Genomic DNA, 26109 nt, shown 5'->3' on the forward strand with positions numbered 1-26109 from the left:
AACATTTAACATTTGGATTTAAATATTTAAAATATCTCTAAGTTGACAAATATTGTTGTAGATGTGCAAAAAAGTGACTCAAAAATTCACACCATCATTTTAAACATGGTTTGAAGCTAAATGTGACAAAATGTTGCTCTTATTTTCAGCGTGAGCTGCTTTACAAATGGCACCCCATACACTCATACCATGGCTGCTACCTATAGGAAATAGAGGCTGTTTTTAAATTGTATATTTGTTTACTGTTGGGTTACTCATGGTATGTAAGTTACATCACCGAACTACCGTGAATTGTACCCCGAAATCTAAACGTCTAATTTAACTAAGTTGCAAGTCGAGACGGGGTTATTCATTGTTCTCATGGTTGCGTCAGCTGTTATAACGGGTTAACATTTGGATACCTGTTTGTCTGTGTGCTTACAACATGTTTGTCAAAAAGTTATAACTAACAGCTATAGCCAGCACACCAAAAAGGGTGTAGTTGTTGCCTTCTGTGCTTATCCAAATGTATCAATTGTTTGCTTTGACGAGAGATGTATAAGGTTTTGCTGGTTTGGTGTAAGGCAGACACTCATTTAAATGCAAAGACACATCATGAAATTGTGGTCTAATTCCCAAAACTCTAAACACAAATATGTGACTGCACACTCATCTTCACAAGTGGCAAACTGCAAAGTTAAAACCAAACTCTATAATCAAAATATGAGCAGATATGGATTTCCAATTATGTAATTCCTCACTGTACAGCAGGAACCTAAAGCGAACATTTAGTGAAAAAAGTAATTCTACTGTAAAAAACTATACAACTGATGAAATGGGCAGAATATAGAGGGTCACAGCACATCATCTGCAGAGAATCTCAACATTATTCCACATGAATGCACACGTAGCCAGGTAGATAAATAAAGAGTTGAGTGTGACAGCTGATAGTTTTTTGTCCACTTGCATGAGTTTTCTTAAGTTGCTGTGCGTTGAGCTCTCAGAGCCACCGTAAAATATAGTTGAAGGCTCCACTAGTAATATCAGTACACACTTCTAATCCCTTTGCCTGAGCTAGGACTAGGATAGCCACGATGAACCCCACCTTTAGCATCTGCTAGCGCTTTCATAATGCGGGAGAGGCATGAGGGAGCGATTTCAAGTCCACCTTCCTCTTCCTAATCCGACAGGTTACAAAGATAGAGACACGTGATGGCGCCACTGTTAGTCAGATGGGTCTGTTAGTCATATCTCTAAGCAGCTAGGGTAGCTGGTTGCAACTCTAGCTTTGCCGATAAAAATGCTGGTGGGAAACCCAGCAAGGTTATCAATAATCAGAAAGGAGACAAACCTGAGTTGGTGCACGGTGTACCTCAATATCCTTGTCCTACTGAGAGGTGCTTGCCATGAGGTTTTAAGAGTGAAATAGCCAGCACCCTGGCTTCCCTGCCAATGACCTCTTCAAAAAAATGTAGGCTTTTGTGGCTGAACATTTTCTCTGAGGGGGATCAATTGGTAAGACAAGCATTTGAAAGATATGACTGACTTGACTGCAGTGTATAAGGCCCTGTTAAGACATCTGTCTCTGGTAAGCCGATCATGAGTGGAGAGCTCTGAGTTCATCACTTCACATTTGGCATTTGACTATGTCCATGTGTCTCCTGTGACAACTTGAGATTACATCTAACATTCTTCCTCTATATGTGAACAGTTACACCAGATATAAACAATGATTACATGTCATTGTTTGTATCTGGTCCAACTATGCAAAGAGTTGTTATAATGTGTCTGTATGTAGTAAGGAAGGAATGCATTCTTTTAATGTGGAAAAAAAAGATTATTCTATATGTGGCAGTCAATGTTGATATCAATCAATGCATGAGAAATCCTGAGAAGAGTTAAAGGGGACATATTATGCCCATTTTACCACAAGTTGATGCCATGTAAGATAGACTCCTATTTCGCTTGTGACGAGAGAAGGATATGGAAGCTCATTCGCAGTCACTCAAGCATGACGTATCTGACATAGAGAAACCATCAAAAATCACGGGGGATGTTTTTTTCCAGAGTTTTTGGGTCGGTAGACATGCCAGATACCCAAATTAACGTGTAGAAGCACTACAAAAGTGGAATTTCCATAATATGTCCCCATTAATACTTTCAAATCATAATGAATATGGTGGACCACCACTCGTTTATTTTATTTATTTTTTCAAAGTAGAATAATGTACAGTATCTTTATAATGCCACAGATATTCACTCAGCCAGTCCTGGATCTTTTCTATCTCTCTATCTCTTCCTCTCGTACAAAAATACACAAACACATTGACAACTAGGTGTTTCCGGTACAGGCCTTTTGGTTTGGTACACACATTAAAGCCTCTATAAAAACCCTTTTGTCGCTCATTTCTGCTTTGACATAGTCCAAATAATTCGGACTGTGTCAATGCAGAAATGAGCGACATAGGTGTTTTTATAGCAGCGGACATTTGACCGCTCAAACACACACTGAAAGTAAACAAGCTCCATTACAAAGTTCCCTCTCGTCCGCATTTCAGTCTGCAAGTCATACCAGCCCTTTATAAACCTCTGTCCCTAGCGTGAGAGTGTTGAGTCTAACCTTTGAGTCTCCTCAGATGGGCCTTGTGCTCAGTCTCTATTAGGGGGAACTCCTCTCTTGATGGACACCTAAACACACAAAAGCACAGACCAAACAAATCCTGTTATCAGTGAGGAGATTGATAGAGCATTGTATTGGTAAATGTTATTTTAGATGTAAAAAATGTACTGATACATATTGGACACTGAAACAGGAGGAAGAGATACAGCAATAATGATCTGCTGGAAGAGGCTGCATAGTTAGCATTACATGTGCATGTGTTAATACAGCCATTCATTCAGCTGAGAGCAGCTTGTTGGCTGTGGCCTGACAGAGCCTTTCTGCTATGAGTGACAGCCAAACCTCTGTTCAAACAGACAAATACATGCATGTAGCTCTCTGTAACAGAGAGACACATTCAGCAGGTTATGGCCGTTTTAACATTGGTTTATCAAGTTTACCTATCCAAAACATTACTGATATCAACTTTCGTTATTCCATTTTCAGATATCTACAATTTAATTCAACTAGTGTTCCACCTAGGCCATAATTGAACTTTATGATATTTACAAAGCCATTCTGACCAGTTAAACTTGATTTAAAGTATCTTGAATTGACGCAAATTAAAGGTATCTTGAACTCCAATTTTAATTAGTCCAACTGGAATCATAGTGTCAGGGTTATGTTAAAGCAGGTGGTCCCAAGATGCAGAGTTTTAAACAAAAAGTGTCCTTTTAATGGAAAATGTCCTAACAGAAAGAAAGAAAACACACTAGCAGAAGAAACTACAAAATAAAACAAAACACAGGGAGTGGGAAAACACGAGACACAGAAACAACTCATAAACAAACATAAAGACAGGGATATACATGAAACACAAGGAGGTAATAATTCAACTGAAAACACTCTTCATAAAGCGGCGGAAAATAAACAGTCAGCAATCATGACATAACTATGACACATACATATCTGAAACTGGAATTAGAGTTCAAATTAAGTTGACAATATCCCTAATACTTATAGAAATAGCATTATACAAGAAGATTAATAAGTTGTTTTTATATGTATCGCTGGAAAGGATGTTGCTTTTACCTTTTGATTAAACTAGTTTATTAATAATCAAAGTAATAATCAACACATTTGATTATCAAAGTAGGTGTTCATTACAGCCCTACTATAAAACCCACTCGTTCCTGCTTACTGGTTTATTTTGGCTGATTGAATTGTTTTTTGTTGTGCATAATAGGGTTTTAACACAGTAATGCAGCTCCCCAATGCCCAGGGCTAAGAGACTGAAATTTGGACTGTGCCATCCTAACAGTTATTTACTGGTGTCAGATTGGAGAATGTTTAATGCTTTTCATTTTCTGCCCAAATGGTCAGATTCTGTGGATAAATCACAGTTCCAAACTTGGCACATTAAGAAGTCTGTCCCCAAGGATAAACAACATTCAGATATGTGTCCCCAAGCATTGTGGAGATATGACCATATTTCTGGTCTGTATTTATATGTCACAGTTTTGGAAAGCAAGAGGACCAAATTGCAGGAGCCAGGTTAAACAATCAAGGTGGCCCCGTCCTTAGCAGCACCACTGCACTGAGGCATATTACTCTGTTCTGGTCAACAATTCACCATAATCAACATACATTGTCATGATCAATGCTCGCCATCAGGGTCCACCATCGGCTGCCACCTCGATCATGGTTCACCACAACTATCACAATCATATGCAAACACGATACAGGATCCGGCGTTACAATCACAATCTCTAATTCGCGATCCACCCTCATAATCCACAATGCCCTGGATTTGCAAACGATAAAACACAGGGACTCCGGGGAAGAAGTCAAATCAGTAACATGTATTGATGAGACATTCAATTCTTTGAAGTGATAAGGAGGGAGAAGAGGAAAGAGAAACTCCATGTGTCATGTATTCCACGACATTCTAGAGCTATAGAAGCATAACTAAGAGTAGGTCCAGACAAGCCTGTACCAGCTCTTAACTATAAGCTTTATCATAAAGGAAGGTTTTAAGTCTACTCTTAAATGTACAGATGGTGTCTGCCTCCCGAACTGAAAGTGGGAGATGATTCCAGGAGAGGAGCTTGATAGCTGTAAGCTCTGGCACTTACTCTGCTTTTAGAGACTTTAGGGACGACAAGGAAGCCTGAATTCTGGGAGTGCAGTGCTCTAGTCAGTGGGTTGATATGTTACTATCAGCTCTTTAAGGTAAAATGGTGCCATATGATTAAGATCCTTGCAGTTGAGGAGGAGAATTTTTCATTCTATTCTAGATTTAACCGGAAGCCAGTGTGAAGCTAATCCAAAAGAAATGTGGTCTCTTTTCCTTGTCAGGACACGTGCTGCAGCATTTTGAACAAGCTTCAGAGTCTCTAAGGACTTACTGCTGGAGCCTTATAATAAGGAATTACAATAATCAAGTCTGGACGTAACAAAGGCCTGGACAAATTTTTCTGCATCTCTTTGATATGTTGCTTAAGTGAAAGAAGGCAGACCTAGAAATAAGTTTTAAGTGAAAATCAAAAGAAAAATCAAGATCAAAGATGACTCACAAATTCTTGACTGTTTCAGTGGAAGCAACGGCAATGTTGTCGCAGCTACTGTATATCCTTAGATAATGTATCTTGAAGATGTTCTGGGCCAAGTTTTGGAATCTCTGTTTTATCTGAGTTTAATAGGAGAAAATTTTAGGTCGTCCAGTTCTTTATGTCCTTGAAACCAAACATGCTTGAAGTTTAGTTAATTGATTACATTGTTCCAGTTTATTGATAGGTATAATTAGTTAGTAAATTTAAACCAGGCTAGGATGGTTCCTTGAATGCCAATTAACTGTCTCGTAAAATTTGATGATCAATAATGTCGAATGCTGCACTAAGATCTAACAGGATGAGGACAGACACTAATCCCTGATCTGAAGCTATTAGAAGGTCATTAGTGACTATTGCCAGGGCTGTCTCCCTGCTGGGATTAGATCTAAATCCCGACTGAAAGTCTTGTATAGATTACTTTCCTGGCGAACACACACAGCTGGTTGGTTACAAACTTTTCGAGGATTTTAGACGGTAAGGGGACGTTGGATATTGGTCTGTTGTTGGCTAACATCTCCGGGTCCAAGTTTTTTTTTTTGATAAGGGATTTGATTACAGCTAGTTTAAAGGACTGTGTTAAATATCTTGATGATTATGATATTGGCGCGTCGCCTCTTCTTCAGCAACTAAGTTCAAACCCTGTGTTGCATCATAATCTGCGGGAAGAACTTCTGTCTGCAAGTGTGTGTGTCTTCATACACGCAAACAGATAATCAAAGTTATGTAGTTATTTATTGATGATCCAGATGCGTCACATTACGTCTTGTGTTGCATCTCGTGATATGTGTTTGATAAACTCTAGAGCGAATCAAACAAACACAAAGTAAACCTAAGTAATGTGCGTGTCCTAATAACTTCTCATCAGTGATGGTGTTCAATGTTAAAGTGGAAAGTGAGCGCAGGTCAGAGGGGGAATGAGGAGAAAATAGACTCGGACAGAGCCTCTGACACATACAGGATGAGTAAACCTTTAATGTGCATCTGCTCTGATAATGAAGCAGCGCTGGTTATAGTAAGTCAGCAGAGTCCAAGTCCGCATCGCGATGCATCTAAGAATGGAGAAATGTCCACAGCTCTGGTGGTCACCAATGTGCAGGAGACGTGGAGGGAGACAGGGTAGAGTCTAAGTCTAATCTCCTGACCTGATATTTGATTTTTTTTTTTTCAATCAGTATATTTGTTGACAGGGAAGCCATGCACAAAAAGAAATATAATATACATTTTTTTTTTTTTTCAAAGCATCCCTTTAGTGGTCGGATTGTGGGGGCAGGTGTTACAGACATTGGTGCATCTGCAGAAGAAGCACACATACAGTTAGAAAATGTGCAGGTCAGGTTTTTGAAGTTATTGCACACCATCATGCCCCTGTGGTAGAGGACTGGCCTACCGCGTTTGTCAGCGCCCTTTGGTATGGGGACGTTAACAGAGGGACACATGTCAACAAGTCTAGGAATGACGGGAGGTAGGGGTGCAGCACGTGACAAACAAGTGAAACAAGGGTGTTATGTGCTGAAGAAGGGTGTGATTGAGATGATGGAGCAGTAACTATGCAAGAAGGGCTGGGTGCCAACGGGTTCTGCATAGCTCAAAGGTGAGGAATGTGAAAGCTGCAGGGATGCATCAATAAAGTTCAGAATCTAGACAGGACCCCCCTCCCTATGAACGTCTCCTGACGTTCCCTCGAGGGCGATCTGGATGACTTTGGAATGTCCTGATGAGGGCTGGATCGAGTACATGCCGAGACGGAACCCAGGACCGTTCCTCCGGACCATAGCCCTCCCAGTCCACCAGATATTGAAGACTCCTCCACACAAGGCGACAATCCATTAGACGGTGGATAGAATAAGCCGGACCGCCATCGATGATTCTGGGGGGCGGAGAGGGTTTAGCTGGTGGGACCAGTGGGCCCGTGGCGACCGGGCGTAGGTGGGAGACATGGCACGTTGGGTTGACCCGCATGGACCGGGGGAGTTGGAGGCAATAGGAGACTGGATTAATCTTCCTCACAATCTTGAAGGGCTCCACAAACCCGCAGAGGAAGGTCTCGCATTGACAGATAGACACTCTGTCCAGGACGTAGAGGGGGTGCAGGTCTGCGGCAGCGGTTGGCACGGTGTTGGTTGTCGGACAGACCTCTGCAGGGTAGACTGGGCCTTGTGCCAGACACGCCTGCACCATCTGACAAAGCTCTGGGCTGAGGGAACACCAACCTCTAACTCTTGGTCGGGGGACAGTGGAGGCTGAAACCCAAACTGGCACTCGAAGGGGCTGAGACCTGTAGCAGAGGAGCCCAAAGTGTTATGAGCGTATTCAGCCGAGATCACATACCTGCTCCAAGACGAAGGATTAGAGGAGGTCAGGCATAAGAGGGGGGTCTCTAGGTCCTGATTTAGTCTCTCCGTCTGTCCATTGGACTCTGGATGGAATCCAGAGGAGAGGCTAACAGTAGCCCAAATCAGTTTGCAGAAGGCCCTCCAAAACTGAGCCATAAAGTGGGGCTCACGATCCGAGACCCCATCAAGGGGAAGACCGAAGACCCTGAAGACGTTCTCACACACAGCCGCAGCAGTCTCGAGAGCAGAAGGGAGTTGGGGCAGGGGGACAAACCAACACGCCTTAGAAAAGCGGTTGACAATCACCAGAATAACAGTGTTTCCCTGAGAGAGGGGAAGATCTGTAATAAAGTCCATGGAAATGTGGGACCAGGGTTGCTTGGGGATGGGTAGAGGGTGAAGGAGACCATGAAGGAGGGGGGGGGGGGGGGGGGGGGCAGCAACAAAGGACCTCACATTCATGTTCATTCCAGGCCACCAGAACTCTAGAGTCCTGCCCATTCCTGGGTGGCTGGTCAGACGAGAAGAATGCCTCCACTTCAGAACCTTGGTTCGCACCCCCGTGGGGACATACACCTGCTTGGAGGGTCCGTCCCGGGGATCTGGCTCCCTCTTCTAGACACGCACCAGTGTCTCTACTCCCAATCGGACAGGAGCGACAATCCTCAAGCTCGGCATGATGGACGCTGAAACTCTTTCAACATCCGATCTGTGAAACAGTCTAGAACAGAGGTCTTCAACAGGGTGTCCGCGACCCCTAGGGGTCCGTGGAGGCACTGCAGGGGGGACGCAAAATTTTAGGTTGACAAAAGAAATTATTTCAACCAATTTTTTTCCCACAAATGTAAATGTCTTTAAAAAGACATTAACATGCATCCGACATATTGTGAGGCTGATATGACCCTCTGCCTGACAACCTCCATCCGTCCAAGGTTAGATAAGTTGTGTGCTACCCATCAGGGTCCGACATCTCACTAATGTGGGAGTATGTGTGCCATCCACAGATGGCAGACTGTCTCTTCTACATGTTTAAAATAAAAACATGAATTTGTGAATTATTGTAATAGCCCAGTGTTGCATGCAAGATTTATGTTTATAAATGGCAGTGGCATGGTCGACCTGTACCTTGCACGTGTTTAAATAAAAAACATGAATATATGAACCCGTGTTATATTTGAATAGTTTAGTATTGAATGCACAATAACAAGGTAGCTATGTTTATACATGGCAGTTTAATATAAAACACAATTTCATACAATATATATAGTATGGGGTCCCTGCTCCATCTCTCCAGCAGTTTTTGGGTCCTTGGCCTGATAAAGCGTTTAAGATCCCTGATCTAGAAAGTGGATCAGCTTTTTGGTTCTTTGAACCAGGGCGTAAGGAAAAAATCAAATCAAATCTATTGAAAAAAAGAGCCGACCTTGCCTGCCTGGGGTTGAGACGTTTGGCCCTCTGAATGTATTCCAGGTTTTTGGCCCTCTGAATGTATTCCACAAAAGGGTGCTGGGCCCCTTCCAGCCAGTGGCACCACTCCTCCAAGGCCATCTTAATAGCCAGGAGCTCACGATCCCCCACATCAATTCCTTTCAGCAGCCGAAAGGCAAGCGGAGAAGAAGGCACAAGGACGTAGTTTGCCATCAGACGGACGGTGGGAGAGCACAGCCCCTACTGCCTCCTCAGACGCATCCACCTCAACCATAAAAGGGGAGAGAGGTAAGGTCAAGATAGGGGCGCAAGAAAATCTCACCTTCAGTTCACGAAAGGCCAGCTCCGCCTCTGGAGACCACTTAAAGGGGCCTCCAGAGGCCCCCATGACCGATTGGTGAGATCGGTCATGGGGGCGGCAACAGCACTGAAGTTTCTGATGAACTTCCTATAAAAATTGGCAAAGCCAATGAACCGCTACACCTCCTTGACCGAGGATGGTTGAGGCTAGTCCCGGACGACTTGAGTCTTCTTGGGATCTGTGAGAAGACTCCCCTTGGACAGGATGAAGCCCAAAAAGGACACCTCAAAGACGTGGAACTCACATTTCTCGGGTTTTGACGAAGAGACGGTTTTCACACAGTCGCTGGAGGACGACTCTGACATGATGGACATGCTCATGGAGGGATCTGGAGAAAATCAGAATGTCATCCAGATAGACAAAAACAAAATGGTTTAGCATTTCTCTCAGTACCTCGTTAATGAGCCCCTGGAAAAACGCTGGCACACTGGTCAACCCAAATGGCATTACCAAATATTCATAGTGACCTGTAGGTGTGTTGAAGGCCGTCTCTCACTCGTCATCCTCCCTGACCCGGACCAGGTTGTAGGCGTTACGGAGGTCCAATTTGGTGAAGATAGTTGCCCCTTGCAGGAGTTCAAAAGCTGTGGACATTAAGGGCAAGGGGTAACGATTCTTCACCGTGATCTTGTTCAAGCCCCGATAATCAATACACGGCCTGAGACCGCCGTCATTCTTTCCAACAAAAAAGAATCCGGCACCGGCAGGAGAAGAAAAGGGGTGAATGATTCCAGCTGTTAGGGAGTCCTTGATATAGCCCTCCATAGCTTGGGTCTCTGTGGATGACAGGGAGAAGATCCTTCCTCGTGGAGGGAAGGACCCTGGAAGGAGATCAATAGCACAGTCAAAAGGCCTATGAGGGGGAAGGGCAGTTGCCTTCCTCACATACCTCACTCAGCTCATGGTACATGGAAGGGACTTGGGACAATTCCAGAGGACTAGGAGGCTTAGGCACCGAGGGCACAGCTCTAGTGAGGAGACAAGAAGATTTGCGCTTTGGACCCCACTCGACCAGAGTTCCCCAAGACCAATTGATATGAGGACTGTGGTGAGACAACCAGGGAAACCCTAGCACAACAGGGAACTCAGGAGAGTGGATAAGATTAACCTGAATCTTCTCATAATGTTTCTTTAAAATAGACAAAACAACAGGACTGGTAATATGGGTTAACATACCTTTTCCCAAGGGCCTACCATCGAGGGCTGTCACTGAGAGAGGATAGTCCAGGCTGGTTATGGGCAGGTGAAGGCTGCTGGCGAGGAGGAGGTCCAAGAATTTCCCAGCAGCACCAGAGTCTATAAGTGCCTGTAGAGGGTGTTGTTGGTGCTCCCAGGAAATGGTGAGAGGAAGCTGCAGGCGCAAAGTAGAGTCTGAAGGAGTAAGTCACAGTTCTCCCTTTACTGGAGGGGGCAGGGCTTTTCCCGCAAGCACGGGACACGAGGAGCGGAAATGGTTAGGACCTCCACAGTAGAGACAGCATCTCTCCCTCATCCTTCGGTCCCGTTCTGCCTGGGAAAGGCGGTTTCCACCAAGCTGCATCGGCTCTTCAGAAGAAGGTGGGTTACTCTGAGGCCCTCGAGGCCACTGTGGAGAACTGAAGGTTGAAGCAGTGACTCCAGAACTGGAGCGGCTGTACGGCTCTCGTTCACGACGCCTCTCTCACAGATGGTGGTCGAGACGGAATGTCTGGTCAATTAGGGACTCCAGATCTGAAACAGGACTTTTATCTGCCAGCTCATCTTTGATACCGCCAGCGAGCCCCTGCCGGAACACCGCCCTCAGGGCCTCCTCGTTCCACTTAAACTCAGCTGCCAAGGTGCAGAAGAGTACGGCATACTCAGCAACACTAGCGCTGCCTTGACGCAGCTGGAAAAGGCGGTTAGCTGCATCTCTACCCCCCTACTGGATGGTCAAACAACCGACGCATCTCGCACGGGAAGGTGTTGAAGTCATCACAGCCCTGCTGTTCCCAAACAGCTTTGGCCCATGCCCGGGCCTTTCCGATCAGGAGAGTTATGACGTAGGCAATGCGAGCGCGATCAGTACGGAAGGAGGAGGCTTGAAATTCGAAAGTGAGAGAGCATTGGGTTAGAAACGCCCGGCAGTTCCTGTGGTTGCCGTCATACCTCTCGGGAGCAGGTAGTCGAGGTTCTGCAAGTGGACGTAGATCACGTGTTGGTACTGGAGCTCCAGAGGGGACCGGTGGTGGCATGCGAGCCAGTACATCCATCAAAGTCTGTTAAAAGCCATGCAGGGCTTGTTCTTGGAGAGTGAAGGCAGCCTCATGGTGGGTTAGGCGAGCCTCGTGACGAGACACCGTGGCATCATGACTGACCACTGCCACGTAGAGTTGATCCGCCGATGTCGGTGTCCGTGGGGACTCAGATGATAGGGGAGCCTTTGCCTCTGCTGAGTCTGGTTCCATGGCTGAGTCTTGCTATAAGGATCAGTCGGGATTTGAACCTGGGTCTCCCGTGTGGTAGGCGGATTGTATTTCTTGTATTGTTTGAATTCACGCACAAGCGACAGTCATGTTGAATGTGAGGAAAAAGTGTTCTGACTTATACCTCGTTGCCTGTTTTTGTTAGGTTTTCCACTTAAATAGACTTGCATAACAATGGGTAACTTTGTGACAAAGGGAGTAACTTCTCGGTGAACCGGTACTACGAAAGGAGGTTAGGTTTAACCCAGGGTGTCCCATAGGTGATTCTCAACATATGATCAATGTCACATCAGTTTCATCATGATCAATAATTCTGTGGCACCTACTGTCACTAAACTGCTGGATGCATATGTTCTGTTTAACAGTTTAATGTAATCGCATATCATCTGCAGTATAAAATACTTGGTCTATATTCTAATATGTGAATTGGTAGTTCTACAAACAGAACATATTTTTCTAAAGTAGGGGTTCTCAAACTTTTGCAAGCTGGGCCCCCCCAAAGCTGGTTAGGGGTAGTTGGTAGTTTGTTGCAACACGTGAATGATTGAAGATGTAAAGGTAGGTGTTAAGGAGAAAAGGACTAGCTGCAGTTGGAAGCAGTTAGCTAGCTAGAAGGCTAGCTCTTGGGGCTACGAGCTTTCTAAAAAGACTGTGGAGCAAATTACTCCTTAGATTAGCCTACGAATAGGCCTACTGCAAGTGCAGGAAGATATTACTCAGGAAGGATGGAGTCTTTAAAAAGACTGTTTATAAAGCAATGAATATCTGAATGATAGAGGAAACAAGAGCAATCACACAAACTCTGCAGGGTGTCGTCTCAGTGAGGGTGAGCGCTGACGATGCCTGCGGTTACATTTATACTTGGAAGCGTACGTGCAACTCTAGTTCAAATGATAACACTCCTCTTTTGATTGGTGGATCAGGAACGAAACTGCAAGTGGCAAGTGGCGAAAGGCATTTCGAAAGGCATTTCGCCACTGAGGGAGCTTTCACTAACCAGTCATAGGTTGGCCGTCGTTTTTTTGAATCAGCTTCATAATAAAGGCCCTTGGGGTGTGAAAGGTATGGATAGACGAATATATTGAGGAAATGCTCACTTGTAGATTTCCTGTAATTTAAAAATCGTGGGCTTGAATCCATTTCCACTTATGATGACCTAATATGCATTGTCTCTGGGAGATGAATATATATGAAAGTAAATCTGTGGTGCCAGAGACAGGGGACTTCTCAGGTGTTTACTCAGATATGCCCGAACATCCATATTTCCAATAATGACAGCCTCCAAATTTTGTTTGACATTTTCACTTCCAGCTGGAAGATTATTTTTTGCTAAAACATTTGATGTAGATAAAATGTTAAACTATTCACTCATATTCTACCTAGTTTTGGGGAACTTAAGCATTGGTAACATTCAGCTTTTCAGGTTAGGAACAATTGTCTAGCCTCAAAAGAAACTTAAACCGATACATAAAAATATGCAAATATGAATGATATTCCACAATTACTATTCTGATCACACTTTCTAGTGTTTAAATAAACAGTTTTTCTCAAGTCTAACTGTATGACTGTCAATGACGTGGACACACTGTGTTGGTGCATTTGCTCACTTGCTGACTGTGTTCTCAATGTGGCGTATCCAGACATTCTTGTTTTCCTTGGAGGCAGCATGAATCTCGTACATCTCAGGAGGAGAGGAGTCGCTGATGAGGAACATGCCTCGCTCCTGATTGGCTATATCTCTCACTATAAGGTTCTGGAGGGACAGTACTGGAGATTTGTCCTAGGACACACAGTAGACAGATAGACAGGGGAAAGGTGAAAGAACAGCAGTATGAAAAGCCATTATTTCAATCACCTGCACAACAAATGACCATCAGAGAAATCACTTTTAATTTGGACATGTATGAGTGTGACTACTTTTTCTTACCAAACTTGGAAAGATGTACCTCTGGTCTTTCTCTTGCAGAAACACCAGGATGTCTGTCATCAGTAAGACGTGTATATCTACAGACACACACACACACACACATACATACAATGTTACCAGACATTCAATTGTTTATGTGAAACCTAGTCACAAACTACCCTTAAACAAAGTCTGAAAAAGCTTTTCTACAAATTTTGTGGTTATAATTTAAAGCACACAGTCCTGTTAAAAGTCTGGAGGTTTAGGTTTCCCCAATTATTTGCATTGTTGTCAAACAAGAAATACATCTTGAACAAGTGGAAAATGTTCACAACCCTGTAAAGGAACAAAGAACAGAAAAAAATCAAAGTTACCTGTCACAAAGAAATATAGTGTCATATGATTTCACACTATCAAAACTTCACAGGAGACAAGGTATGTAATGTATGGCGGGATCAGGTTATTTAATTTGACACGTCAAATGATTAATTTCTGCATGCGCAGAATGACCCGCTGCATGTACCCCGCTCACTCGCTCAGAGCGACACATGCAGTGAGATCGTAGCTTGTTCACGCATACGGTCAGTGACTTTGTAGAAGAACAGTGAAATACAGAGTTTCTCTGGTCACAGCTGCGTCATGATCAGAGCAGAAGCTGCAGTTGGTTTGTAGAGAGCTGGAGTTTCTGAATATAGTGAGTTTGGCCAAGTCGCCTGTCTCTTTCCAGATTTCATCATGTTTTCCGCCTTTCTACAGCATTTTGTCATCTTTATCTTGTATATTTACAAATTTTTTACAAATGCAAATCAGCTTATCGCTGTGTCTTCGCGTGGCAATGTCTCATACATTTGTCCTTCCAAAATACTGGCAAAGTCAGCACCATATACACATGTCCATGGCACACTCAGCTTTTGACTCCACTGGCATTGCCGCATTATTTGGCATTAAACTGTCCTATTGTAGTTATTACATTTCCCCAGTATTCCATTAAAACGGGAGAGGCGGTGGACTAGTGGCAGAAAGTTGGACTATGGGCAGAGAATCCAACGGTGGTCTCTGGTTCAACTCCACGGAGGGACAACACAAAAACATACCTGGACGGACAACACCTGGATCTGTTCCCCACTGTCTAAGTGCCTACCCCACCCCACTGTCTAAGTGCTCCTGAGCAAGGCACCTTATTCCCCCAACACCTGCTCCCCACAGCGCAGTGTGCAAGGCTGCTCTGTGTGTCCTCTTGTGTTCACCAGATGGGACAAAAGCAGAGAGAAAATTTCCCCCCATTTGCATGTTGTGTGTGGGACCAATAAATGTATCTCTTTTCTTATCTCTTAAAATGCCCAAATGAAAAACATGATAAAGAACGTCTTACAGCCAACCCGACCTTGCGGGCTCAGGCAGCAGCATTGAAAAGTTCACCCAGGAGGGGGCAGGGCAGACTGCTTGTGGCAGATGACATGGATCAATCCTTCCACAGCCAGGAGCACGCAGATCTGTTTGCCTCACTTCAAATAAGACTAGAAGCTACACTTGTAAAGGTCACCTAAGTGCACTTTATGTATCAATAAATGTACATATTTCAGGGGTCAGACGCCTTCAAATTATAAGGATGAGGGAAGGGATCTTTGTATGTATTTGTTAATTATATGTGTTATGATGTACATTTGGGTTTCTGTAACAACAAATAGGATAAATATGGGGGAAGTGACGTCCCGAGGGGGTTCTTTGTTTTTTGGTGCGGGTTGGCGGAGCGACCAGAGGTTCGAGGGAACGGCGATCACTTAAAACCTTCATGGGATTTTCTGAAGAAGCGGGATTATTGCCTGAGAGACTTTTAAGGGATTACTGCAAGTATTGAACATTTTCTTGGCTCCTGGAAGGGGTGAGGACATCGTGGACACTGTTGGGACGGTTTGCGACAACTCACCACGCCACACCTGCTTATCTTTCGTTTGTGGGGACGTCGCTTCGGGATTATGTGATGAACTTGGGGTGGGGAAGTATTGATTGTTTGTGGGTTATGTTATGATCCGGGGGTGGGGAAATATTGATGTTTGGGATCTGTATAAATAGCGTGTGTCCGATTTTGTTTGCGGGGACGTGTCGAGGTGATGTGTGGGGGTGTTGTTGTTTGGTAAATACAGATAATCGTACGCAACTTGTCTTGATTTTATTTCGTTTATATATATATTATTTTATGTGTGGTGGGACCTATGACAAGATTATCGGGCTAACCAGTGATTATTCGTTTGTTATAAATTGGGTCGGCGGCGAGCGCCGTACGCAGCGGGACTAATCCACCCGTGCCTTGAAAATAATGCGTAGTAATTTTCCCCTGGGGTTTTAAACAGGGCGAATTGTTACACACTGAAGTACACAGCTACACACCATAGACATCTACACACTGGAGCAGATTCTGCCAGAGGGCCCCCAGAGAAGGCAAAGAGACGTTTCAAGCTTCACCTGATTTCTTCTACTGGCTAGGCATTTTGTGTTTGTCCACTATCTGTGTTGTATGTAAGTAAAGCTTTGACTCTACCTATAACTTGGAAATGTTATATCACAAATAAATTTATATAAACATCATTGATATAGTGTACAGGATAATAATGACATATTAGTCCACGCTAAAATAAGTTAAATGCGTTATTAACGACGTCAACATTTTTTTTGCGAGATTAATGCAGAGCTGCCAACTCTCACGCTTTGCCGTGTGACGCAGGCTTTTGCATGTTTTCACACGCACTCACGCCACATCGAATTTCTCAAGGCAAAACAAATAACGGATCTTGAAAATAAAAACTATGACTAAATCTATTTTAACTTTCGTTGACGAGACGAGACGAAAATGTTGGTGGTTGACTAAGTCACAATCATTTTTTTAAATTGTGATAAATTTTGAGTTAACTATGACATAAATGCGATTAATCGTGATTTGTATCGTTTGACAGCACTATATAACATCAAGCATCACATTTGTATATGTATAGTATACAGTATCGCAGTGCTTTTGGTGTAGGCTTACTAATAACAGGGTTCATACACATTTTGACCAATGGATTAACATGACTCGTCAATACATGTTACAGACTTGGCTTCTTCACCGGAGTCCTTGTGCTCTATCTTTGCAGATCCAGGAATGCAGCTGCAGCAACATCGTGGATCACTGTGGTCGATCACGAATCAGAGATTTTGATTGTATTGGTGGACTGTGTTGGCTGATCGTGGTCTTATTGGCGCATCCTATATCGCATAGGCAGCTGATTGTGGATCACAATTGTGGATCTCAATATTGTCAGTGGATCATGATGATGGATTGTGGATTATGGCGGCATCCGATTGTGGTGGTGGATCCTAGTTGTGGTGGCAGTTTATCGTTGACTATTATTTTCAACAACACTGCTTGATATACAATATGCCTATTCACGTTCCTATCTACTCTTACACTCTACCATTACTGTCAATAACTCCTCAATTCATTTACTTTCCATTATGTTACAAACTGTTTATTCTCATCAATGTTGTGTAAATACTTTTATTTTGCTGATATTCTCCATTACACGTGGCATCTTTTGCACTTCTGTCCGTCCTGTGAGAGGGATCCCTCACATGTGGCTCTCTCTGAGGTTTCTATGTTATTTTTTCCCCTGATAAAAGCATTTTTTGGTAGGCCTTCCTTATTCTTGTTGAGGATTAAGGACAGATGATTAAGCACTATGAGACAAATTCTGATTTGAGATTATGGGCTATACAAATAAAGTTTTATTGATTAAATTGAAAATAAAGCATAAGGATTGATGCCCCTAAGTTGAATTTTACTCATGACTGTAGCCATTAAAAATGTATGACACAGTACAATTTTCACTTTATTAAATGTGTAATATCAGACTGCAGGATTTTGCTTTGTGCAGGAATTAACACTGTCCTACTGTTCACACAAACAGATGTACCTTTGAGACGGGATCCTGGAGTTTTCCAGAAAAGTGTGCCTTCAAGTACTAGTTTCCGGCGAAACAATTCTGCAGGCTTGAAAACTCCACCAAGCCTGACTCGGGCTTCAGCCCTTGGGTCCAACTTGGCCTGGATCTCTTGGAGCCGTTGCATTTTCTCCATCTCCCCCATCTGCCAACAAGAATAAAAGTCTTCGTCCATTTTTAGTGTAAAAGAGAGAATTAATAAACATGAATGAACCAAGCCTATTTAATAGAGTTTATGTAGTAGATAGAAGAAGGCTTTATAAACAATAGGTTAAACATAAAACTGAATGCATATGTATCAGGGTGGAGGTGAATCTGACACCTCTGAGAGATTTAATTTAATACTGCTTCTTTTTTTATTACTATAAGGGTGCTGTTGGCCTTTGACAAGGCCAGTTTGAGACAAACAGGAATCACGGAAAGATAAAGGTTCCTGGTCTGAATTAAAGCAGAGAGTGTTAGTGTGGTTACATGGTAGGTGGTCCCAGATAATTAATTTACCCGGAAACCCTGAAATTCAGGATGTACATCTCTTAGAATGACACTAAAAATAATGTATTTCAAAGCTATCAACCAGTGGCGGGTGGCCAATAGAGGGCGCTAGGGCGCCGCCCATATTTTATTTATTTATTGAAAGTATTTATGTGTTTAAAATTCACAATAACGTGTGTTGTAGCAAATATAAATAAATATGTTCAGTGGAAATGTGTGGGAAACGAGTGCTCAGGGTACAGTCTATGGTTCAGGGGCACTGGAAACACTGCCTGTAGGAGCCAAATTAACCTTTATGTTGACTCTTATGCTATCTTTCTTTATTAGTACGTGCATGTGTGTGTATGTAGGAATGAATGAGTGACACTATGTCTGTAGGTGTTATTACCCCCGGTGTTATTAACACCTGAGCGGGACCTAAGAGGCTGAAGGTGGAGCCAAAGGGGGAAAGGCCTTAGGAGCCAGCAGAGAGCATATGGGCGTGGCTGAGGAAGGCAACAGTTTTTTGACCGTGTGCTTTGACATTTGCCAGGAGAACTGTGATCTAAAAAAGACTCTTTAGTTTAATATCTTTTAGTTTATTTCCACCAATTTGTAATCCACCTTTTTACAATAAACGGTCAAAGGAACCAACTGGACTCACCTCTACTCCTCATCTTTTCTACACGTGTCAGAACCAAGAACGAGCTCAGCCACCAGTGGTAGTAAAGTAGAATTTGCTGCTACATTGCCCATAAAGCAGAGATGAGTAGCCAACAAGGGACTGTTGCTGGGGAAGATACGCCTATAGCAAAGTAAATTTGGCCAATCAACAAATTTGGCCAATCAACAACGTTCTGTATGTCTGCTTGCCTGGATTACGGACTTTTGATCTTGTGCCTTTCCCTGAATGGACTTGTTTGCTTCTCTGACTGCCTACCCGTGTATGACCTCTGGATTGTTGCAGTAAAGTTTTATTTTGTACTTTATTTTTTTGTCACCCGTGCTGTCACAATGAGTCTACGAGGGAACACCTGGAAAATACAATGAAGCTATCCATGTTAGCCATGTGAGCCTCATCATGCAGCAGGCAACAACACATACACATGTTCCCCTGACCCAATTTTTGTTTATAGTTTACCTCATAAGATATCCAGCAGTATATGGCACCTCCTTTTATTTAGTCTTAATAGTGTTTGTTAATAGTACTGTATGCTTCAGGAATGTGTACTTAGTAAAAACTAGTAACCGGACTCAGTTTGTAGTCTATACAAGATGAATACTCTACTAATTAGTAGATGAATACTCTTCTAACTATCCAAGCGCAAGCGCAACAACTAATAATAATGTGCCTTATTTATCAATCGGCTAATTATTATTATTATATTATTGTCCATATTATTTTGATATCGTTTTCTAAGTTTAGTTTTTTAAGTTAGTTTGTTCAGAATGCAGTATACTGTTAGCAATCTACTTTAATGTAAAAATGACTGACATGTTAATTATTGTATAAAATAATTACCTACTATTACACAAAGAACTGGTATCCTGCAATTCTTGTTAAATCGTAGTGGGATTGTTACTGAAAACTGAGTATTGCACAGCAAAGCCCCACCAAGAATATTTTGAACCAGCCGGCACTGCCCTAAACCTAACAGGGAAGCCACTTTTTGGAAATAATTGGTTTAATTCTGCATGCCTCGCACTTTGATAAACTCATAGCAATGCATTTATCTGATTGACTTAAAATGTTACAAGTCTAATTTAAAGACTTTCACAATATTCAACTGCAAAGGTTTTTAGTTTTTATATCAAAGGGCATGTCTGTAGCATGTCTTGCCCTGCCAACATGTAAAAGCCAACAGTGAATCATAGTCATAGCACCACCTACTAGCAAGACGAATTTATCAGCTGTACACTTCTTACAGGTTTCTGAGATCTTTCTCAAATTTTGTCAGATATCTTTTTAAGTCCTCAGTGATCGAATATTCTGAAGTGTTGATCAAATGGGGTTCGGGTTCGGCTAATTTCCATACTCGCGCCATCATCCCTTTCCTCTCTCTTTTTTCACCTTGGTTCCTCTTTGCTGTTTACCCTCCCCTCTCATGTGAGTCACCTGCTTGGCCTACACAACTGTGACTCATTCACCTTATCATCCTCAGCTGCATTTAAACCCGGCTCTCCACTAACCACTCAGATCGTTCTGTCACTACTATGCATATCAACTCGGCTCTACTTTGTTTGCTATTTGCGCCCGACAGCTAGCTTTAACTAACTGCCTGTCTCTGTGTTCCAAGATCTGATGTCAGAGCGACCCTGACCGTAGAACACCCAATTCGAATAAGTTAATCCTTCACTCCAGCTGAATATTTGTGCTCAAAGTAATAATGTTCCCATGGTCATGTGACCATGATCTTTGACCTTCAAAGCATCAAAATAGACATTTTGTAGAAGTGAACGTTTGTGAAACGTTTTGACAAATTCCCTCATGGGATATCTGAGCTGTTGTGTTCACAAGATTATATACAATGTTTTGTAAGGTCAAAGTGACCTTGAACTTTGACTTAAGGCCATCAAAATCTAATCAGTTCATTCTTTAGTCCTACTGAATGTTAACGGCAAATTTGACAGAATTTGCCTTCGGGTGCACTTGAGAAAGATGTTCATAAGGTGACGGATGGAAGGACAACTCAATAACATAATCCCTCCAGCTACTAGCTGTTGCTGGCACAGAGGCATAAAATACCCCAAAAAGTCCCCTTACATTCTTGTATTGATGCACAAAATTTTGGCTGTGGCCTCATCAACGCATTTGAGTTGTAAAATGCATCACTTTTGCCCCATTAAAAGAAAGAGGCACTCGCTTGGGACTCGGCAAAGAGCGTGTCCCTGCTTACTAATTATGTCACATGATTATGCTAGGATGTCGTGACAATTTCCGGTTTAACCTATGTTGTTTAAGCCAGAAGACTACTTCCTGTTTCCAGCAGGTTGCGCTGTTTAGCCATTTTGCTTCACCAGCCAAATATTGTCCTTGGGATGTATTTACAGTGCCTTGCATAAGTATTCACCCCTTTTGGACTTTTCTACATTTTGTCATGGTATAACCACAGATTAAAATTTATTTCATCGTGAGTTTATGTAATGGACCAACACAAAATAGTGCATCATTTGGAAGTGGGGGGAAATATTACATGGATTTCACAATTATTTACAAATAAAAATCTGAAAAGTGTTGAGTGCATATGTATTCACCCCCTTTACTGTGAAACCCCTAACAAAGATCTGGTGCGACCAATTGCATTCACAAGTCACATTTGCAAGTCACATAATTAGTAAATAGGGTCCACCTGTCTGCAATTTAATCTCAGTATAAATACACCTGTTCTGTGACGGACTCAGAGTTTGTTGGAGATCATTACTGAACAAACAGCATCATGAAGACCAAGGAGCTCACCAAACAGGTCAGGGATAAAGTTGTGGAGAAATATGAAGCAGGGTTAGGTTATAAAAAAATATCCAGAGCTTTGAACATCTCTCTGAGCACCATAAAATCCATCATAAGAAAATGGAAAGAATATGGCACAACCGCAAACCTACCAAGAGGAGGCCGTCCACCCAAACTGAAGAGTCGGACAAGGAGAAAATTAATCAGAGAAGCAACCACGAGGCCCATGATTACTCTGGAGGAGTTGCAGAGATCCACAGCTGAGGTGGGAGAATCTGTCCACAGGACAACTATTAGTCGTCTACTCCACAAATCTGGCCTTTATGGAAGAGTGGCAAGAAGAAAGCCATTGTTGAAAGGGATCCATAAAAAATCCCGTTTGGAGTTTGCCAGAAGCCATGTGGGAGACACAGCAAACATGTGGAAGAAGGTGCTCTGGTCAGATGAGACCAAAATTGAACTTTTTGGCCTCAATGCAAAACGCTATGTGTGGCGAAAACCCAACACTGCCCATCACCCTGAGCACACCATCCCAACAGTGAAACATGGTGGTGGTAGCATCATGCTGTGGGGATGCTTCTCTTCAGCAGGTACAGGGAAACTGGTCAGAATAGAGGGAAAGATGGATGGAGCCAAATACAGGGAAATCCTTGAAGAAAATCTGATGCAGTCTGCAAAAGACTTGAGACTGGGGCGGAGGTTCATCTTCCAGCAGGACAATGACCCTAAACATACAGCCAGAGCTACAAAGGAATGGTTTGGATTAAAGAATGTTAATGTCTTAAAATGGCCCAGTCAAAGCCCAGACCTCAATCCAATAGAGAATCTATGGCAAGACTTGAAGATTGCGGTTCACAGACGGTCTCCATCCAATCTGACTGAGCTTCATCTTTTTTGCCAAGAAGAATGGACAAACCTTTCCATCTCTAGATGTGCAAAGCTGGTAGAGACATACCCTAAAAGACTTGCAGCTGTAATTGCAGCGAAAGGGGGTTCTACCAAGTATTGACACAGGGGGGTGAATACTTATGCACCCAACAGATGTCAACTTTTTTGTTCTCATTATTGTTTGTGTCACAATAAAATTTATTTTGCACCTCCAAAGTACTATGCATGTTTTGTTGATCAAACGGGAAAAAGTTTATTTAAGTCTATTTGAATTCCAGTTAGTAACAGTACATAATGGGAAAAAGTCCAAGGGGGGTGAATACTTATGCAAGGCACTGTATGTAGTGACTCTCACCATACATGTCAAGTTTTAGGCAGATTGATGTGCAGTGTTGTTACAACCACTTTGTGTGTGTGTTAGCATTCCATTCAATGTCGGAAGGATATTGTCAAGTCCTTTCCTGTCCGATAGTTTGTTGTTTTGAAGATGGCAGCATGTTAGGTTGTATGTGAGTTTGTCTCTCTGTCTTTGTTAATTTTTTGCGCTATTTTGTTTCGGCTACTCATTGAGCACACTGGATTTAAGGATATTATCATTCATCACATGAAATGAATGCGGACTACCTGGACTCTGAAGGGCTAGAACAAAGGCAGCAGTAGCGGCCTTGCTAACTCCCAAGGCCTCAGCAGCAGCAGTAGCAGCCTTGCTAACTCCCAAGGCCTCAGCAGCAGCAGTAGCAGCCTTGCTAACTCCCAAGGCCTCAGCAGCAGCAGCAGTAGCAGCCTTGCCAACTCCCAAGGCTCCAGCAGCAGCAGCAGTAGCAGCCTTGCTAACACAATCAAGGCCTCAGCAGCAGCAGCAGTAGCAGCCTTGCTAACACATCAAGGCCCCAGCAGCAGCAGCAGTAGCAGACTTGCTAACATCTCAAGGCCCCAGCAGCAGCAGTAGCAGCCTTGCTAACACCTCAAGGCCCCAGCAGCAGCAGCCTTGCTAACGTCTCAAGCCCCCAGCAGCAGCAGCAGCCTTGCTAACATCTTAAGGCCCCAGCAGCAGCAGCCCTGCTAGCATCTCAAGGCCCCAGCAGCAGCAGCTAGCATAGTAAACTCAGTAATTTAAAGACAATGGCATTTTTCTTAACTTTAGTATGTTTGTTGACATTTTGGGACCTGACTCCAAGGAATTGCCCCTTGGTGAGTACCACTAGCTATGTGTCGAGCATGCAAGACACTTACTACAGTGGCACTAATGCTAATGTTGCCGGGCATTTTCAGCAACCACAGTCTGATTTGGTCTGGGCCTCAAACCTGTGGTCGGACCCACCTAGGGACTTACCTAAACTTCTACGTTTTTTTACATTATATAATCTTACTCTTTCCCTTAAGGAAAGGCATTGCCTGGCTTTAACACATGGAAAAACTGCTTCAAAATGTAATGTGAGACGAGCAGTGATAATTGTACTACTCTTACTTCTGTCTGGAGATGTGCAATCAAACCCTGGTCCTGAATTGCCAGACTCCCGCTGATTTTAAATGAATGTCTGGTCTCAAATGTATTCATCTTAATGTGCGCAGCTTATTACCAAAGATGGACATGGTCAGAATTTGGGTTAGATCAACAGATGCAGACATTGTGGTCATCTCAGAAACTTGGCTGACAAAATCTATTACAAATGAAGACATTAGCATACTCGGATACAATGTTTATCGTAGTGATAGGCCCAAGAAAGGCGGTGGTGTAGCCATTTTCGTTAAAACAAGATTTGACGCTTCAATTGTTCTGTCTGAGTCTATCTCTAAGCAATTCGAATTTTTGGCATTGAAGGTGGAAATAGCAAAGTCCCTCTCTATGACTGTTGTCGGGTGCTATAGGCCTCCATCTGCCACAAAGGAGGCATTATCGTCATTGCAGCATCTTTTGTCCAAATTAAATTATAATGAGCTTTTAATGGCTGGAGATCTGAATTGGGACTGGCTAAATGCAGTTTCGGATGAATTTAAATCTTTCTGTGACTCTATTAATCTTATCCAGCTGGTCAACCTACCTACAAGGCCAAATCTTAAAAAATCTGTCCACTCTGATTGATCTAATTCTCACAAATGTTCCTCATAAATTCTTATCCTTGGGAGTTTTCTGCAATGATTTGAGTGATCATTGTGTTGTTGCTACTTGCAGGGACACAAAGATCCCCAAACGTAAACCACGCATTATTTTCAAGAGGAATTTAAAAATGTTTAATGAACAGGCTTTTCATCATGATTTGTCTTTGGTAAATTGGGGACACATAGGTCTTTTGCCGGACGTGGAGTTAGCTTGGACATTCTTTAAGGAACACTTTGTGAAAATTGTAAATAAACATGCCCCCATCGGGAAATTCAGGGTTAAGGGACGAGATAATCCGTGGTTTTCCCCAGAGTTGTCAGATACCATCCATCGACGTAATGTGGCATGGGCCAAAGCCAGAAAAAGTGATTTTGCCTCTGACTGGTCTATTTTCAGGCAACTAAGGAACAAATGCACTACTCTTATTAAAAAGGCTAAATCTGAATATTATTTATCTGTCACAACTGAGAACCTTAATAATCCACAGAAATTTTGGAAAGTAATTAAATCTATATCTGTAAGTAAAAGTCCTCCGGCTCTTCCGATATTTGTTCTAAAAGACTCGGTCCCAGTCTATGATAGAACTGAGGTTCTAAATTGTTTTAACAATCATTTTGTATTATCTGGTTCTTTGTTTGATTCTACGGAAGCTGCCCCTGTGTTTCCCTGCACAGAAGCTCCAAGGTTTTCAGGAGAACCCTTTAATTTCTTACCTTTTACTGTGCAGCAAGTGCATCAAGCCCTCAAAACGTTGGCTAGCAGAAAATCCCCTGGACATGATTCAATAGAGCCCTACTTTTTAAAAATAGCAGCTGATTTTGTAGCACAGCCTCTTACAATCCTTTTTAATCTCTCAATTGAAAACAAAGAAATTCCATCTGTTTGGAAGTCAGCTTTTGTTACCCCCTTATTAAAAGGAGGTGATCCAGCAGCTTTAACCAACTACAGGCCAATATCAAATCTGTGTGCCTTGTCTCTTGTGTGTGATCAGTTAAAAGAGTTTCTAACATTTAATGATCTTCTCTCAAAACTGCAATCAGGCTTCAGGAAAAAACACAGTACCATCACTGCAGCTACAAAAGTGATCAATGATATATTAGTTGCTCTTGATAAGAAGCAGCACTGTGCTTCACTTTTTATTGATCTGTCAAAGGCTTTTGACACTGTGGACCATGCTGTTTTAAAGCATAGGCTTTTTTGCTTGGGTTTGTCAAATCATGTAGTTTCCTGGTTCACAGATTATTTGAGTGACAGGACTCAGTGTAATAAATATGATGGTCTGTGTTCTGAATTTGTGAGTGTCCACAAGAGCGTGCCACAGGGTTCAATATTAGGACCCCTCTTGTTCATTATGTACATTAATGATTTGGGAAAAAACGTGTCAGATGCTAACATGCATTTTTATGCAGATGACACAATTATTTACTGTTTTGGATCAACTCCTGCTAGAGCTGTTGAATCTCTGCAGAAAGCTTTTGATGTAGTCCAGCACACACTCCTGCAACTAAAATTAGTCCTCAACACTGAAAAAACTAAACAAATGTTGTTTTTAAACTCTAAGA

The 26109-nt window shown here is 42.7% G+C and overlaps 1 protein-coding gene across 3 annotated transcripts in view; it reads right to left on the minus strand.

Annotated features, from left to right (window-relative positions):
* Positions 1-26109, minus strand: part of arhgef1a (Rho guanine nucleotide exchange factor (GEF) 1a) — a 135377-nt gene that overhangs the window by 30918 nt on the left and 78350 nt on the right. For all 3 annotated transcript variants that reach the window (XR_008342281.1, XM_053446597.1, XM_053446596.1), the window contains exons 12-15: positions 17613-17784; positions 13684-13760; positions 13364-13536; positions 2600-2667 (exon numbers count right to left, since the gene is read on the minus strand). Coding sequence is in view for 2 of the 3 variants with exons in the window: in XM_053446597.1 (XP_053302572.1) it covers positions 2600-2667; positions 13364-13536; positions 13684-13760; positions 17613-17784 (490 nt within the window). In the remaining variant the exon portion in view is untranslated. The remainder of the gene's footprint in view (positions 1-2599; positions 2668-13363; positions 13537-13683; positions 13761-17612; positions 17785-26109) is intronic.

Source organism: Pleuronectes platessa, chromosome 18 (assembly GCF_947347685.1).
Source record: "Pleuronectes platessa chromosome 18, fPlePla1.1, whole genome shotgun sequence".
Classification (NCBI taxonomy): Eukaryota; Metazoa; Chordata; class Actinopteri; order Pleuronectiformes; family Pleuronectidae; genus Pleuronectes; species Pleuronectes platessa.